Source organism: Bactrocera neohumeralis, chromosome 5, assembly GCF_024586455.1.
Source record: "Bactrocera neohumeralis isolate Rockhampton chromosome 5, APGP_CSIRO_Bneo_wtdbg2-racon-allhic-juicebox.fasta_v2, whole genome shotgun sequence".
NCBI lineage: Eukaryota > Metazoa > Arthropoda > Insecta > Diptera > Tephritidae > Bactrocera > Bactrocera neohumeralis.
The window spans coordinates 67094969-67108517 of record NC_065922.1 but is presented as its reverse complement, the minus strand read 5'-3'; the positions used below and the strand labels follow the sequence as shown (position 1 = coordinate 67108517).

At 38.2% G+C, this 13549-nt stretch overlaps 1 protein-coding gene across 1 annotated transcript; it reads right to left on the bottom strand.

The window, feature by feature from the left end:
• Window positions 1–2936: 2936 nt before the first annotated feature.
• On the bottom strand, window positions 2937–12462 carry LOC126759350 (uncharacterized). Its single transcript, XM_050474084.1, has 2 exons — window positions 8678–12462; window positions 2937–5801 (listed from the first exon to the last, which is right to left on the bottom strand). Exons 1-2 carry the CDS (start codon window positions 11352–11354, stop codon window positions 3037–3039), a joined length of 5442 nt encoding a protein of 1813 aa, XP_050330041.1. The 5' UTR covers window positions 11355–12462; the 3' UTR covers window positions 2937–3036.
• Between the last annotated feature and the right edge of the window lie 1087 nt (window positions 12463–13549).

The following is a 13549-nucleotide window of genomic DNA, read 5'->3' as shown; positions in this document are numbered from 1 at the left end:
TTTAAAACTAGTCTAAACCAGATAAAAGTCTTAAAAGTTATTAAAAGCTTCATTTATAACAGTGACTGCGTTTAAAACGAGAACTGTGAACAAACATGGTTGTAAGAGAACCATAATACAAATGGAATCCAGTTTAAAGCAAAATTATACCAGTTGATTTTGTTGTATTTCCATGCAATATTATTTAGAAAAAGCGGTGAAATATTTGTTTTAATTTTTATCTATAGAAAACATATTACTATATTTTAGCATGTCCATTTATACCAGTTCATTTTCATATTATTATTCATAACATTATATGATATGTCATTATACAAGCAGCTCAATTTTTTCTCTATTATGAATAACAAAAACCAAAATGAAATGGTATAATAAATGAAACATTTATCAGTACGTATTTTATCAATAATTAAATGTATTAAAAAATTTATCCGCATACTGGTTTATCTTGTTTCTTAATGACACATTCAGCATTACCTTGAACTTATTCGAAAAAAGGAAATTTCTTTATTTCAAGTTTCTAATGAAACTGGTATAAACTGAATAAAATTAAATTTAATACTTTTGAGCTCTTTTTTTATTAGTTAACGTCAAAATTGTTGTAATTAATTCGCCGGTCCTGCACTTATTGTGAACTGGTATAAACTGAAAATAGTTTTTTTACTCTCTTAATATACTAAAAACTATTTTTTTCTATGAATATAAACTTTTAAACAGTGTCATGTATTAATTTTGGTATTTCTGTGAAACTGGTATAAACTGGCAAAAACTAAAAATTTTATTTTACCATGATTTTGTTGTAATTTATATCCCAAAATATTGCTAAGCTATAATTTAGTGAAATGTGAGCACTTATTGTGAAGTGGTATAAATTGGAATTAGTTTTTAGCCTTGAAAAGACCACTAAAATTTCTCTGTTAAACAAGTAGATATTTTAAAAAAATTCATGTTATCATTTTTGTGTTTCTACGAAACTGGTATAAACTGGAATAAATTCAAATTTCATTTTATTATGAGCTTGTAATAATTAATAATTGATTATTACAATTATGGAACTGGTGTAAATTGGCAAAGTAATTAATATTTTATGTTTCCTTATGAATTAACTGGAAATTACATTGTTTAATACCAAAGTATATGGTATACATATATGTATGTATGTATATCTGCATATTTATAAGATTCATATACTATATGTATGGCCACTAAGTCGAAGTATCTATAAGAAAGTCGTAAGATTTCATAGAAATGAGTGTAAATACAATAAAACACGTGTCAATTATTAATTTGAAAGTTTTAGCGTGTTTATCACATTGGATATGTACATATGTATGTACATATGTATGTTTGTGTATATGCAACAAATGAATGTACATCTAACATTATACATAATAATTGATAAACAGCACACTTTTTATACAGAAATCTACAAAGCGAACAATTATGCAATTAATGGCGCCAAGTACAATTACTATTACTATTTATTAATAAATATTTTTACTACAGAAATATGGTATATAAATAACAATAAAAATGATAAAGTTGGAATGGATTTTCTTACGAAATAAGTTGTTGCTATCGCCTACACTTAACTACACAAGCGCATACATACGGATAAGCATGCTTATACAAGTTTAATAAAGTTGTCTTCGGCTCGCCACTAATCTACTTGTTATGCTTGATCGCTGTTCTCTTGAAACAAAAAAAAAAACAATGCTTTTTAATTGAATGCATATCAGTGGCTAAAAAGATAACTTGATAAAATGGTCTGCCAGCTATCTCCAATAGATTATGCTAGTTTATCTGAGTTAGACCAGATGCTTGTTCGATTTGTCAATATAAATATCTTAGCGATTGGGAGACAATAAATTATAATAATAGTGACAGTTTTAGTTTTAGTTTATCTACAAAGTTATTTAAAACGTCTGAAAATATATTGGAGTGAAACAAACTTAAGGATCTACCTCTAATGATTCTTTTAAAATATTTTAAAAAATTAGTAACCACTTCGATTTCCAACATAATTTTTGTGGCTACCTCAGCTCTCAAAGCTTACATATTTACCCAATTTTCTTAGACTAATGTTTCTCTTTTATAAATGGCGTGATTGGTATTTTTTTAAGGGTCTCTTCCCCACATTTTCATCACGATACTTTGGAAAATGTTAGCAATGACCAGCTACTGACAACGAAGCGACAACCAGTCCACCGTTGGTGAAAATGTGAGCGTTAAAGGTCGCAGAGTAACATGGGTTGATTAGGAGCTTGATGAATAGGCTGATTCAAAAAAAAAATATCATCAAAATATCATCAAAAATAAATTTCGTTTGGCACTCTGAACAATAGGTGTCTAGACAGTTCTAAGAAAGCCTCTCCAAAAACCTATGAGTTTCATCATTCATAATGATTTTTTTTCATTGAGTTATAAAATTCATAAGAAATAAAAAATTTTCCCAAAAATAATCAAACTTCAACCGTTAATATCTTTTAAACGTTTGTGGTTACGAAAAAATCGTAAGAGACCTTTTTATAGAGCATTCAATTTCCTAAAAAATCTAAGGAACAAGATTTTTTTCAAGTAGTTGGAAGCGAGATCTGCATTTTTCTATCTGATAATAAGAAAACATAGAAAACTGTAAGAAGGAGGACCTTCCAGTTACAATTAAGAACTTAAGAGAGGCTTTCTTAGAGGGGTCTAGGAACCCCTTTTTCAGAGTACCAAACGAAAAAAAAATATTACTTTTTTTTGAATCACCCTATTGATAAGATCCTACATAGACTCAATCAATGCAGCAGTTAATAACGATATAATGTAAAGCTTCACAGATTATACTAAATTAAACCAGTCCTGTCATATCTCAAAAAAAAAACAGGTTAGCTTCACTGCTATTACTAACTTGTTTTTAGATCCTCAATATAATATTCACCACAGAGATCTTTAACATCTGTACTATATATATTATATTATTAACCAAACGGATAAATCAACTGATGTTACAGGTATAATTTTTTATTATATGTATGTAATTATACGGAACTAAATGTGTAATTCATGCATCTCCAAGCCGTCTCGGACATAGACTTTTCTGCCCACTTCCAACATGCCTGATTTTTTAACCACACCAAATTTATGTGGCAAAGCGTAGCGCAGTTTAGGCCAGAATCTCGTATCACCCCATTCCAAGTAGGTATTCAATTTCATGTAGGCCAGCAATTCGTTATCCAGATGCGTCATATCCGTAAGCTCACCGTACTTTATAATAATTATGCGCGCGCGACCTTCATTCAAGGCGCACTGATGCGCGGTGCGAAACTCCAAGCGCGCCCAGTCTGATTCGATGAAATGCTGTGAAAGCACAATAATCGTGCGACACGATTGCTCCACCGACTCCATTATTTGCTCGGGTATATAAACACCGGCCAGCCAATTTCGTTCGTGTGTGCAAATGCGAAAACGTGTGCCACCCTGCTCCAGTCCCGGTATCAATACGGTATTGACAAAGTGTTGGTCTTGATGCGCATATGAGATAAAGGCATCGAAAGCTTTATGCTTATCTAGCTCGTGTTCCTTGATGCAACACAAAAACATGTTGTGGCCGAAGAACCAAATTTTCACCGTTAACTTGTATTTGTAAAAGAGCGCAACAAACACTAGTATAAGTACAGAAGAGCTAAACACGCCAATAAGCGGCGCATACAAGCTGGCATACTGAAAGGGCTTCTTACATATTTCATCAAAGCGCGCACTCAATAAAGTGACATTTGCAAAATTTGCACACATTAAACTGCTGGCATCGGGTATGCGTGCGCGCTGTAGGCGAACCGCACGCAAGAGCTCCTCCGACTCGCAATCGCATAACCACGGATTGTCAGCGAGATATAAAGCCTGTAATGTTGCGCTCTCATTTAGATATGCGCGCAGAAAGTCAGCGCCCAGACGCTCCAGCTGATTGTCGCGCACATCCAACGTTGTCAGATTGGGCGGCAAGTGAGATGACTGCAGCGCGACAAGCCGATTGTGCGCGGCATAGATGTGTATTACATCCACGTAACCCGGCGTTGTATTCACAGGTAGTTCGTAGAAATTATTGCGCTCTATGTAAAGCGCGCTGCTGTTGAGCGCGAACTGCGCAGCATGTGGCAGTTGTGTGATGCCCTCAAGACGCGCGTTTGTGCAATTCACAACAAGCGCTTGTGTGGCATAGTCACACTCACAGCCCGCAGGACAAAAGCTCGGCGCCCAAGGACACAGCTGACTACGCTGCAACGTTTTGAGTGGCTTCCGCGCTAAAGGTGCTGGCGTTGTACAACTCCAGTCAACATCTTTCGTTAGAAAATCGCTGTTATACAACCAAGCTAGTTGGCAATCACAATGCAAGCGATTGTAATTTAAATTGCGCTGACACCTGCCAGTGGTGCTCGGCGGTCGCTTGGCAGCGTAAAGAGTTTTAATTTTATTGCGCGAGAGATCCAGCTCGTAAGGGCAAGCTAAGCCATCAGCGCCACTAATCCAGTCGAAGTTGAAGTGCGTCAGCTGATTTCGACGCAGACTAATAATGGTAATATTAAGTTCACGTTCATTATAAGTGCCGCGCTCAATGGTCACATACTCGGTGAACTCGGGCAGCGTTCCTGGATCTCTTATATTGCTGCGTGTTAGTAGCGTCCGATTGCTGTATATGCCGGTACCCCAAATGCTGCTGAGCTTGTTATTATCCAAATCGAGTCTGTAGAGATAGTGTAGAGAGTGCAACGCGGCAATAATATTTGTTGGCGTGTGGAAACGATTTTCAGCTAAGTTTAATTTCCATAACAGAGGCGTATGCGCGAATAAGCGCGGCGGCAGTGCGCTCAACGCATTCATACTCAAGTCCACTATGACCAACTTTTGTTGCGCAACGAATAAATCTTCGGGTAAACTTTGCAACTCGTTCAAACTCAAACTCAAAAGGTTCAATTCGTGCAGTGTGTTGAAAATTGTTGGGTCCAGCGTTCTGAGTTGATTAGCATCCAGCAGCAGACCCCTCAATGCATTACAATCACGAAAATGTGCGCTCGTCAAATTTCGTGCCGATGTTCGTTGCGCATTTGGCTTTTCGTAATAGCCCATCGCGGCGTTATACACGTAAAACGAGAGTATTTCTAAAGATTCAAGTTTATGAAAGAGTTCTACGGGTAAGGTGATCGCTGGCGCGTCACTAACAACTAACAACTCCAACTCTCTTATTTCCGTAAGGTCGTGAAACAGTTTCACCGGCAAACTGAGCTCCGCATTCGACGTTGTTATATTAAACACTAACAACAACAAGCCGTTTGTATGTGAAAACAAGCTTTCTGGTACTGTAACATCTTCAGTAAATGATACGTGACCTACGTAAGTGATGTTCGGGCGTCGCAGCATAGTCGGCAGTTGTTGACAATTGGTCAGCTCGTAATAGGTATCATTATGTACGAATTCATGCGTCACTTGACTTAACAGCGCGTCTAAATTTTCAGTCGCGCCTTCGCAGTCCATCGTAATCTTGTCTTTTCCCAAATTCCAGGAAATGGTGAGCGTCACCGCACCATTGCGGTCGCTCAAGTAGCAATTGATTACTTCCTTTTTGCACTGACACTTGTTTTGGTAGCAGCTTTTGAAGGCACTTTCGGGTCCATTTGGCTTCGGTTGCAGCTTCGTTAGCAACGTCGGCTTTGGTGCTGCCAAATTGGTGTACACCACTTTGACGCATAGGAAGTGTAGTAAGAGCTGCAGTATCAAGCTTTGCTTATAAGTTACTTGATGGAACATTCTAACGCGTGTTCATGAATATTTTAAGGCATCGGTACAGAGTTCCAGCACTTAACCTTAAAGTCGACTGAAAGCTGAAAAGAGCAAGTAAATAGCTAAGTATTAAACTGCTTCATGACAGATTCTAAGTTGTAAGGGCCCGTAGAGCTCTTTAGAAGCTTACATTCAAGCAAAGGTCACCGCTAAGTTGTTGGTCCAATGAATAAAGCTCCTAAAGCTCCAGCTCGGCTTCCAAACTGTTGATGTCTTCCCTTTCTGTTTTTTTATTAAGCTTTTATTCACTTAATTTCGTTTCAACTGAATGCTGTTATAAATTAATTACGTTTTATAAATAAAACAAGTAAGGAAGGGCTACGTTCGGGTGTCACCGAACATTTTATACCCTCGCATGATAAAGTGATAATCGAGATTTCATTATCCGTCATTTACATATTTTTTTTATTTTGCCGTAAAATTAATTAGATTAATAGTTCCTGAGGTATGGTTTTTGGTTCATAAGTGGCGACGCCACGCCCATTTTCAATTTTAAAAAAGGCCTGGGTGCAGCTTCCTTCTGCCATTTCTTCCGTAAAATTTAGTGTTCTGACGTTTTTTGTTAGTCGGTTAACGCACTTTTAGTGATTTTCAACATAACCTTTATATGGGAGGTGGGCGTGGTTATTAACCGATTTCTTCCATTTTTGAACTGTATATGGAAATGCCTGAATGAAACGACTCTATAGAGTTTAGTTGACATAGCTATAGTAGTTTCCTAGATATGCACAAAAAACTTAGTAGGGGGGGGGCCACGCCCACTTTTCCAAAAAAATTACGTCTACATATGCCCCTCCTAATGAGATCCTTTGTGCCAAATTTCACTTTAATATCTTTTTTTTATGGCTTAGTCATGACACTTTATAGGTTTTCGGTTTTCGCCATTTTGTGGGCGTGGCAGTGGCCCGATTTTGCCATCTTCGAACTTAACCTTCTTATGGAACCAAGAAATACGTTCATCATGATATCTCAATTTTTACTCAAGTTACAGCTTGCACGGACGGACAAACGGACGGACGGACAGACAGACATCCGGATTTCAACTCTATTCGTCACCCTGATCACTTTGGTATATATAACTCTATATCTGACTCTTTTAGTTTTAGGACTTACAAACAACCGTTATGTGAACAAAACTATAATACTCTCCTTAGCAACTTTGTTGCAAAGGTATAAACATAAGGCTTGGACAGAAGTGACTTTAATGAAAAAAGTCTGCAGAAGTAGACCTAGTTATATAAAGCAATAAAACGAAAACTTCTAACCGATTTGAGCTTAATGGCTTGAAAGCAACAGTCTAGCGGTAAATGTTAGACTCCCCGAGCCGATTGACTTCCAATCCAATTCCATTTAGAAAACTCAGACGAGTAAAACCTGAGGCCGGCATCATTATGTACTTAAACGAGTGATATTGAATAAACTGAAACCTATGGGATTGCTCATAACACTAAATTGGTTTGACAAATTTTCTTCTTCTCCTTTAATGGCATAAACACCGCTTGGACGGTTATAGCCGAGTTAACAAACAGCGCGCCAGTCGATTATTTTTTTCTTTTATTAAGAGCGGCCAGGTCCTACTCCACTTGATTATTCCAACGGAGTGGAGATTTTCCTCTTCTTCTGCTTCCTCCAGCGGGTACTGAGTCGAATATTTTCAGAGCTGGACTGTTTTCGACCATTTTATTTCTGATTTTCCAGACCTAAAGCCACACTGATCAAATCCAATCAGTTTGTTGACGGTGGTGTTTAATCTCTCACACAGTACGCTCGATAGAACCTTATATGTGATTTTTAGGTTGGTAATGCCACAGTAATTGGCAGAGGTGGTGGAGTCACCCTTTTTGTGGATTGAACAGAGCACACTGAAATTCCATTCATTCAATTGGGAGGAGCCAGAAACGTTTCTTTTACATAAGGTTCAAGTAGCTCACGACTTCCGGTCTTAAACCAAGTGTCCTCTTGGTAGCCAAAAAACACATCCGTTTGAAGTTGAGCTAAAGTGAGAAGGGTTGTACGCTGGGTTTGGGACCTGCCAGGTAAAAACACTACCAACGAAAAGAAGAACACAGCCTCGAATGAGAGACCTCTTTTTTGGACCTATTCTGATATCTGAAAAGGGGTTCCTGACCCCCTTTTTATTTTTCAGAGTCATTGAAGACGTTAAGACAACAGTTTGGTAACTCTTCGTGTATTTGGTATCATCCCAAAAATAATGGAGTATTGCTTTTGAAGTTATAAGAATTCAAGTCAGTTCGATTCCTTACCGTAAGGTGGTCCTCACATCAATCTTATAATAGTTTTTAAAAGCGAGTCCTGTATGAAATAGTCAATGTGAGGCCACGGCTCATTTAAACATTGAAAAAATGTCAAAGAACAGTTTGTGAAGAAGTTTCGTACTGCTTTTCTATATAAGTAGATTTTTTTGGACATCAAAATCAGTCTTCTAGAACTGCTCTTGAGTGTCACCAGATTCTCTAACCTCAAATTGGCCTGCAGATAGTAGATGTTTACCGGAATACTTCTCTAACCTCAAATCGGTCTATAGTAAGGGCATTTCTGTCGGTTTGGTTAATGTACATCCATCGAGTAACCGTACTTTGTTATAGAAGTACTTGATCTCACTCTGCTATTCTGCGATTAATAAGACACCTCATTAAGCTTTATAAAGGGAAACGTTTTTAAAATAATCATGAAATCATTCACTTGAGTACTTCAGAGAGAATTCTAAATTTGAAAAACAACTTTTTGATTTAAAATTCCACAAGCCTAGTAAGCTTTTATTTATTTTCATAAGCCGTAAGGATTTTGTGACAACAATACGATGTGAGTATTGACATGCTAGCACACATTTATTTGCTAATCGCCATTTGATTCAACTCCACTTGTCCACGCACGTAAACTCTTTGGCCCACCTCGAGCATACCGGCTTTCCTGCCTTCGCCCCTAAGATGCGGCATAGCGTACCGCAGTTTCTGCCAGAAGCGCGGATCCTCCGACTCCAGATAGGTGTTCATACGCAAATAAGCCTGCAATTCGGTGTCAAGCCCCGCCATATCGCCCACCTCACCATATTTAACAATAATGATTCGCGCACGCCGTTCGTTCACAGCAAACTGATGCGCCGTCTTAAACTCCATGCGCCCCCAAAGCGATGCAATGAAATCCTGCGAGAGCACAATGATGGTGCGACGCGATTGCGCAACCGACTCGACAATTTGCTCTGGTATGTAAGCGCCCGCAAGCCAATTACGTTCGTGTGTGCATATGCGAAAGTAAGGTGCCGTTTTCTCGAGCCCAGGTACGAGTACTTGGTTTACATAGTCCGACTGCTCATGCGCATATGAGATGAAGGCATCGAAAGTTTTGTTACAGTCCATTTCGTCAATGCTGCAACAGGCAATGTTCACATTGTGCGCATGCAGCCAAATCTTCAGCTCCAACTCGTACTTGTAGTACAGTGTAATGCAAGTCAACAGTGTGAGTATTGTAAGAAAAGCAGCAATTAGCTGTGTGATTAAAGCCCAACTGTTGCTGGGTGTTACACAAATATCCGTGAAAGTCGCATTCCCGAGCGTTATGTTCGGAAGATTGGCGCAAAACAATTCCTCGAAATCCGGTATGCGACTACGGTGTACACGTAGCGTATACAGCAAGAGCTCAGTGGCGCAATCGCACAACCAGGGATTGTCGGAGAGATAAAGCGCTGTAAGCGTGGCGCTGTCATTAAGATAAGCGCGCAGAAAGTTTTCATCCAAGCGCTGCAGCTGATTCGTGCGCAGGTCCAAGACGCGCAACGTATGTGGCAAATGTGTTGGTAGCAGGGTATTTAGGCGGTTGTGCGCCGCATACAGACGCGTAACATTCGCATAGCCGAAGGTGGCATTCGATGGCAACTCGCGAAATTGGTTGCGCGTGAGGTTGAGCGTAGTCTCCGCGAGCGACAACTGTTCGGGCCGCGGCAGCTGACCAAGTGCTTGTAGCGCTGCCGCACTGCAATCGATTAACAGCGCATTCAATTGTCGCGTACAACGGCATTTCAATGGACACCAGGCGGGTGACCAGTCGCAAAGCGCGTCGCCTCGCAAATTTCGTAAATCGCTGCCATACAAGCGCTCCGGCATTGCGCACTGCCACTGAACGCCAATTACAAGCATGTTCGTATTGTAGATCCAAGCTAATTCACAATCGCAAACGAGCGGGTTATGCAACAAGTGCACTTCTTGCCGACAGGTTGCTTTTGTCGGTGACAGGAGCGCATGTACGTGGCGTATTTTATTTATTGCGAGATCAATATAGTAGGGGCAGCTGATGCCTGCCGCCGCAATCCAGTCCAACGAAAAGTATGTGAGTTGGTTAGCTCTCAGCACCATCTCCGTATAGTTTAGCGGCTCAAGTTCATGCAAGGCCGTGACGTACTTAACCATGCGCTCAAAGTTGGTAACCGTTTCCGCGTCTGTAATATTGGCGCGTGTGAAAAGCGTGTGATTGCTGTAAATACCTGTACCCCAAACCGTCTCTAGGCGATTATAGCCCAAATTGATTTTGCGCAAAAAGTGAAGCGCATGCACATTTTCTATAATACTTGTTGGCACTTTGAATCTATTGTGCGCGAGTAAGAGCTCCCAGAGCAGCGGCGTATTGTCAAATAAGCCTTTGGGTAATGCGCTTAAGTGATTCTCCGATATATCTAGTACTAACAGTTTACGCTGCATACGTAACAAATCCGGCGACAGCTGCTCTAGGTCATTCAGTCGTAAGCTCAGCCTTCTCAACTCTGGTAGTGTGCTAAAGAGTTCGGCAGGTAGTGCCGTCATATGATTTGCATCTAAATTCAATTGTTTTAGTGCGCGGAGATCGCGAAAATGCGCGCTTTGAGCGTCGCGTACGCTTGTTTGCAGCGCTATGAGCTCTATGGAAAGTGTTTCCAATTTGTACAGCGTGTGCAAAAGCTCGACGGGATAGCGTACTTCCGGATACGGAGTGTAAATCTGCAAAATCAAATGCTGTAAATTCGTTAAATTATGCAACAATTGCGGCGGTAACGGGTTCTTGACATAATTAAAACGCACTGGCAAAGTCAGCGCCTGCAAAACTTGCGTTTGATTGAAAAATCTGGGCGGCGTTTCCAAGTATTGATCGAATTCCACAATACCTACGTATGTTACATGCGACTGCTGCAGTATAGCGGGGTATTCCAAGCAGTTTTTCAAATAGTATTGCATTGGCTCTTCAAATATTATGGGTGGCATCATATTTAACACCACATTGAGGTCCTCAGGTTCATATACGCAAGTTATATTTAAATCGTACGCGGTGAGGACATCTGTTCGGTCGTTCCATGCGCGTATTCTGGATTCTACGTTGACTAAACTGAATCTACCCTTTAAGCGGCATTCGAAATTGGCAGAAGTGCATTCACACATTTCGCTATTGCAGATTTGAGGCTGTGTTGGCAATTCGAGTTTGACACCTGCCAAGCCTGGTAGCGTTGCCAATGCGTAGAGTGTTATGAGACGCATACAATTACGCCACATTTTCTTGTACAAGTATGTCGGAAGCTATGTCAAAAAATAAGTTCAATCAGAATTCATACCGAGGTTCGAATACTTTTCACTACAAAAATAGTTGCAGTAGTTTCCGATGTCATGCCTTGAGTAGCTGTCTTCAGGTAATGTTGTTACAACCACGAGAGTTAGGTAATTATCAAACAGAGAAAAAACGTGCTTTAATGTCGTTTTTCTCTAGTCTGGTAATATCAAACAGCATATCGTGGAGATACCCGATTAAGTGGCTAGAAAAGGTCTAATATTAGTACAGCTAGAATATCTAGAAGTTTACCACTGATAGAATCGTCTTAAAAATATGTATTGCAAAGTATGTCACTAAGCTTCCTTTCTACTCTCCAGTTAACGTTTTGAGCAGCGAAAGAGAGAGAAAATGAAAAAAGCTTAACATTTTTTGCGACCACAAGGCGCTAAGCCCTTAGTTGAATGATAAGGGGTCGGTCCTAAAGCAAAGGTCTGGAAGTCTTGAAATTTCGTACTGATTCGAGCGGTGGAAAAAAATTAAACGTAAGTGCTGTATTAAGTGCTATTTAGTTCGGTACTAGTGAAATTTATTCTAAAGAGGGAACTAGGAAGTTATGATAAATGATCTATTGATTAATGGGGCGAAATCAAATTTTTTTGAACAAACATTTTGACAGCGGAGATGCCAGAACTAATACGATTAAAAGAGCTTTAAAAGCTTGCGTGTTCAAAAATTACATAATGTGCATAGTTTGTTAAAAAAAATATAAAATTTTTTTATTAATTTAGGAATTAAAATTTGGGAATGGTGGCAACCCTACATTCAGTTTCACACAGAAATTTTACATTTATTATTATATTGGATACATAATAATCATTTATTGGCAACAATTAATTTTCTATAAGATTTGTATAACTGAAAAAATCAAACAGGTGGCAACCCTCTCAAAAAATATTTTAAACTGACATCTTCGTCGAGAGATCATTTATTGATAACATTTAGTTTTCTATAGGATTTGCAAAATTGAAAAACAGGTGGCAACGCTCTCAAAAATATTTTAGACTGTAGTCTTCTCGAAATAACATTGTCTTGAAAAATTAAAAAAAAAAAACGAAAAATGGTATATACCTTTTTTTCATTAATTTAGTTACTTAAAATTTGGGAAGGGCGGCAACTCTGTATTCAGTTTCAACCAGAAATTTTAAAATTATTATTACATTTGATACATGATAATAATTTATTGATAACATTTAATTATCTATAAGATTTGTATGACTGTAAAAATCAAACAGGTGGCAACGCTTCCAAAAGTATTCTAGACTATAATCTTTCTCGAAATATTGTCAGCTTAAAAAATTTTAAAATAAAAACCAATTGAATTAAAAAATTTCTAGCAAAGGTGGCAAGGCTGTTCAAATATTTTTTGTACTTTTAAAATTCTTAAACTGTTTATGAAGACTTTCTCAAATATTAAACTGTTCAGTTTGTTATAAGAATATTATTTAGTTATATTAACTGATTGTAGTAAAAACATCAGTGGCAACCCTATGTGAAAATATGTTGACTGTAAGACTGTACTTCATGAACCTCTTCACCGTGATATACATACTCTGTGTATACTGTTGTATGTATTAAGTTAATTTATTTAAAAAAAATTTATTAAGAAATGTCAAGCATGTTGCGAAACATCTGCAAAGATTTTTGAAGAAAAGCACATTGTCATATTTTACACGTTTTACTTTTTCAAAAAATATTTTACACTTAAGTACAAATATCTCGTTTTAAGTTCATAAAAAGCTGACTGTCATATTTCATTCATTATTATAAAAAATTGCATTAAAATAATTCAAACAGGTGGCAACTCTTTTGGAAAAAAAATTTTGGCGTGAAATTATCTTCAACCGCTTCAACAGTGGTCACATTTTGTGCATATTAAATTTTATTTAAATTGTGTTTAAGATTGAAAGTTCTTAACTTCGTATTAAAACTTTTATTAAAATTTTCAGAAATGTGTCCAAATTCTAACTAAGGAGTATTCCTGCGAACCATACAAAAGCATGTTCAGATCGGCACATCATTCGTATAGCACGAATGTAACGGAAACTCTACATCCATATAGTACGAACGTGACGGAATTTCGTTGCGTAACGCAATTTCGTTGCAGTTGAGTTTGATAAGTTTCACTTCAGTTATTGAACAG

Excerpts from the sequence above, each read along its gene's own strand:
- LOC126759350 (XM_050474084.1), bottom strand. The coding sequence starts at position 11,354 with ATGTGGCGTAATTGTATGCGTCTCATAACACTCTACGCATTGGCAACG. Across the intron at positions 5,802-8,677 it reads GTTGAATCAAATGGCGATTA|GAACACGCGTTAGAATGTTC; the intron begins GCAAATAAATGT and ends TAAAATATTCAT.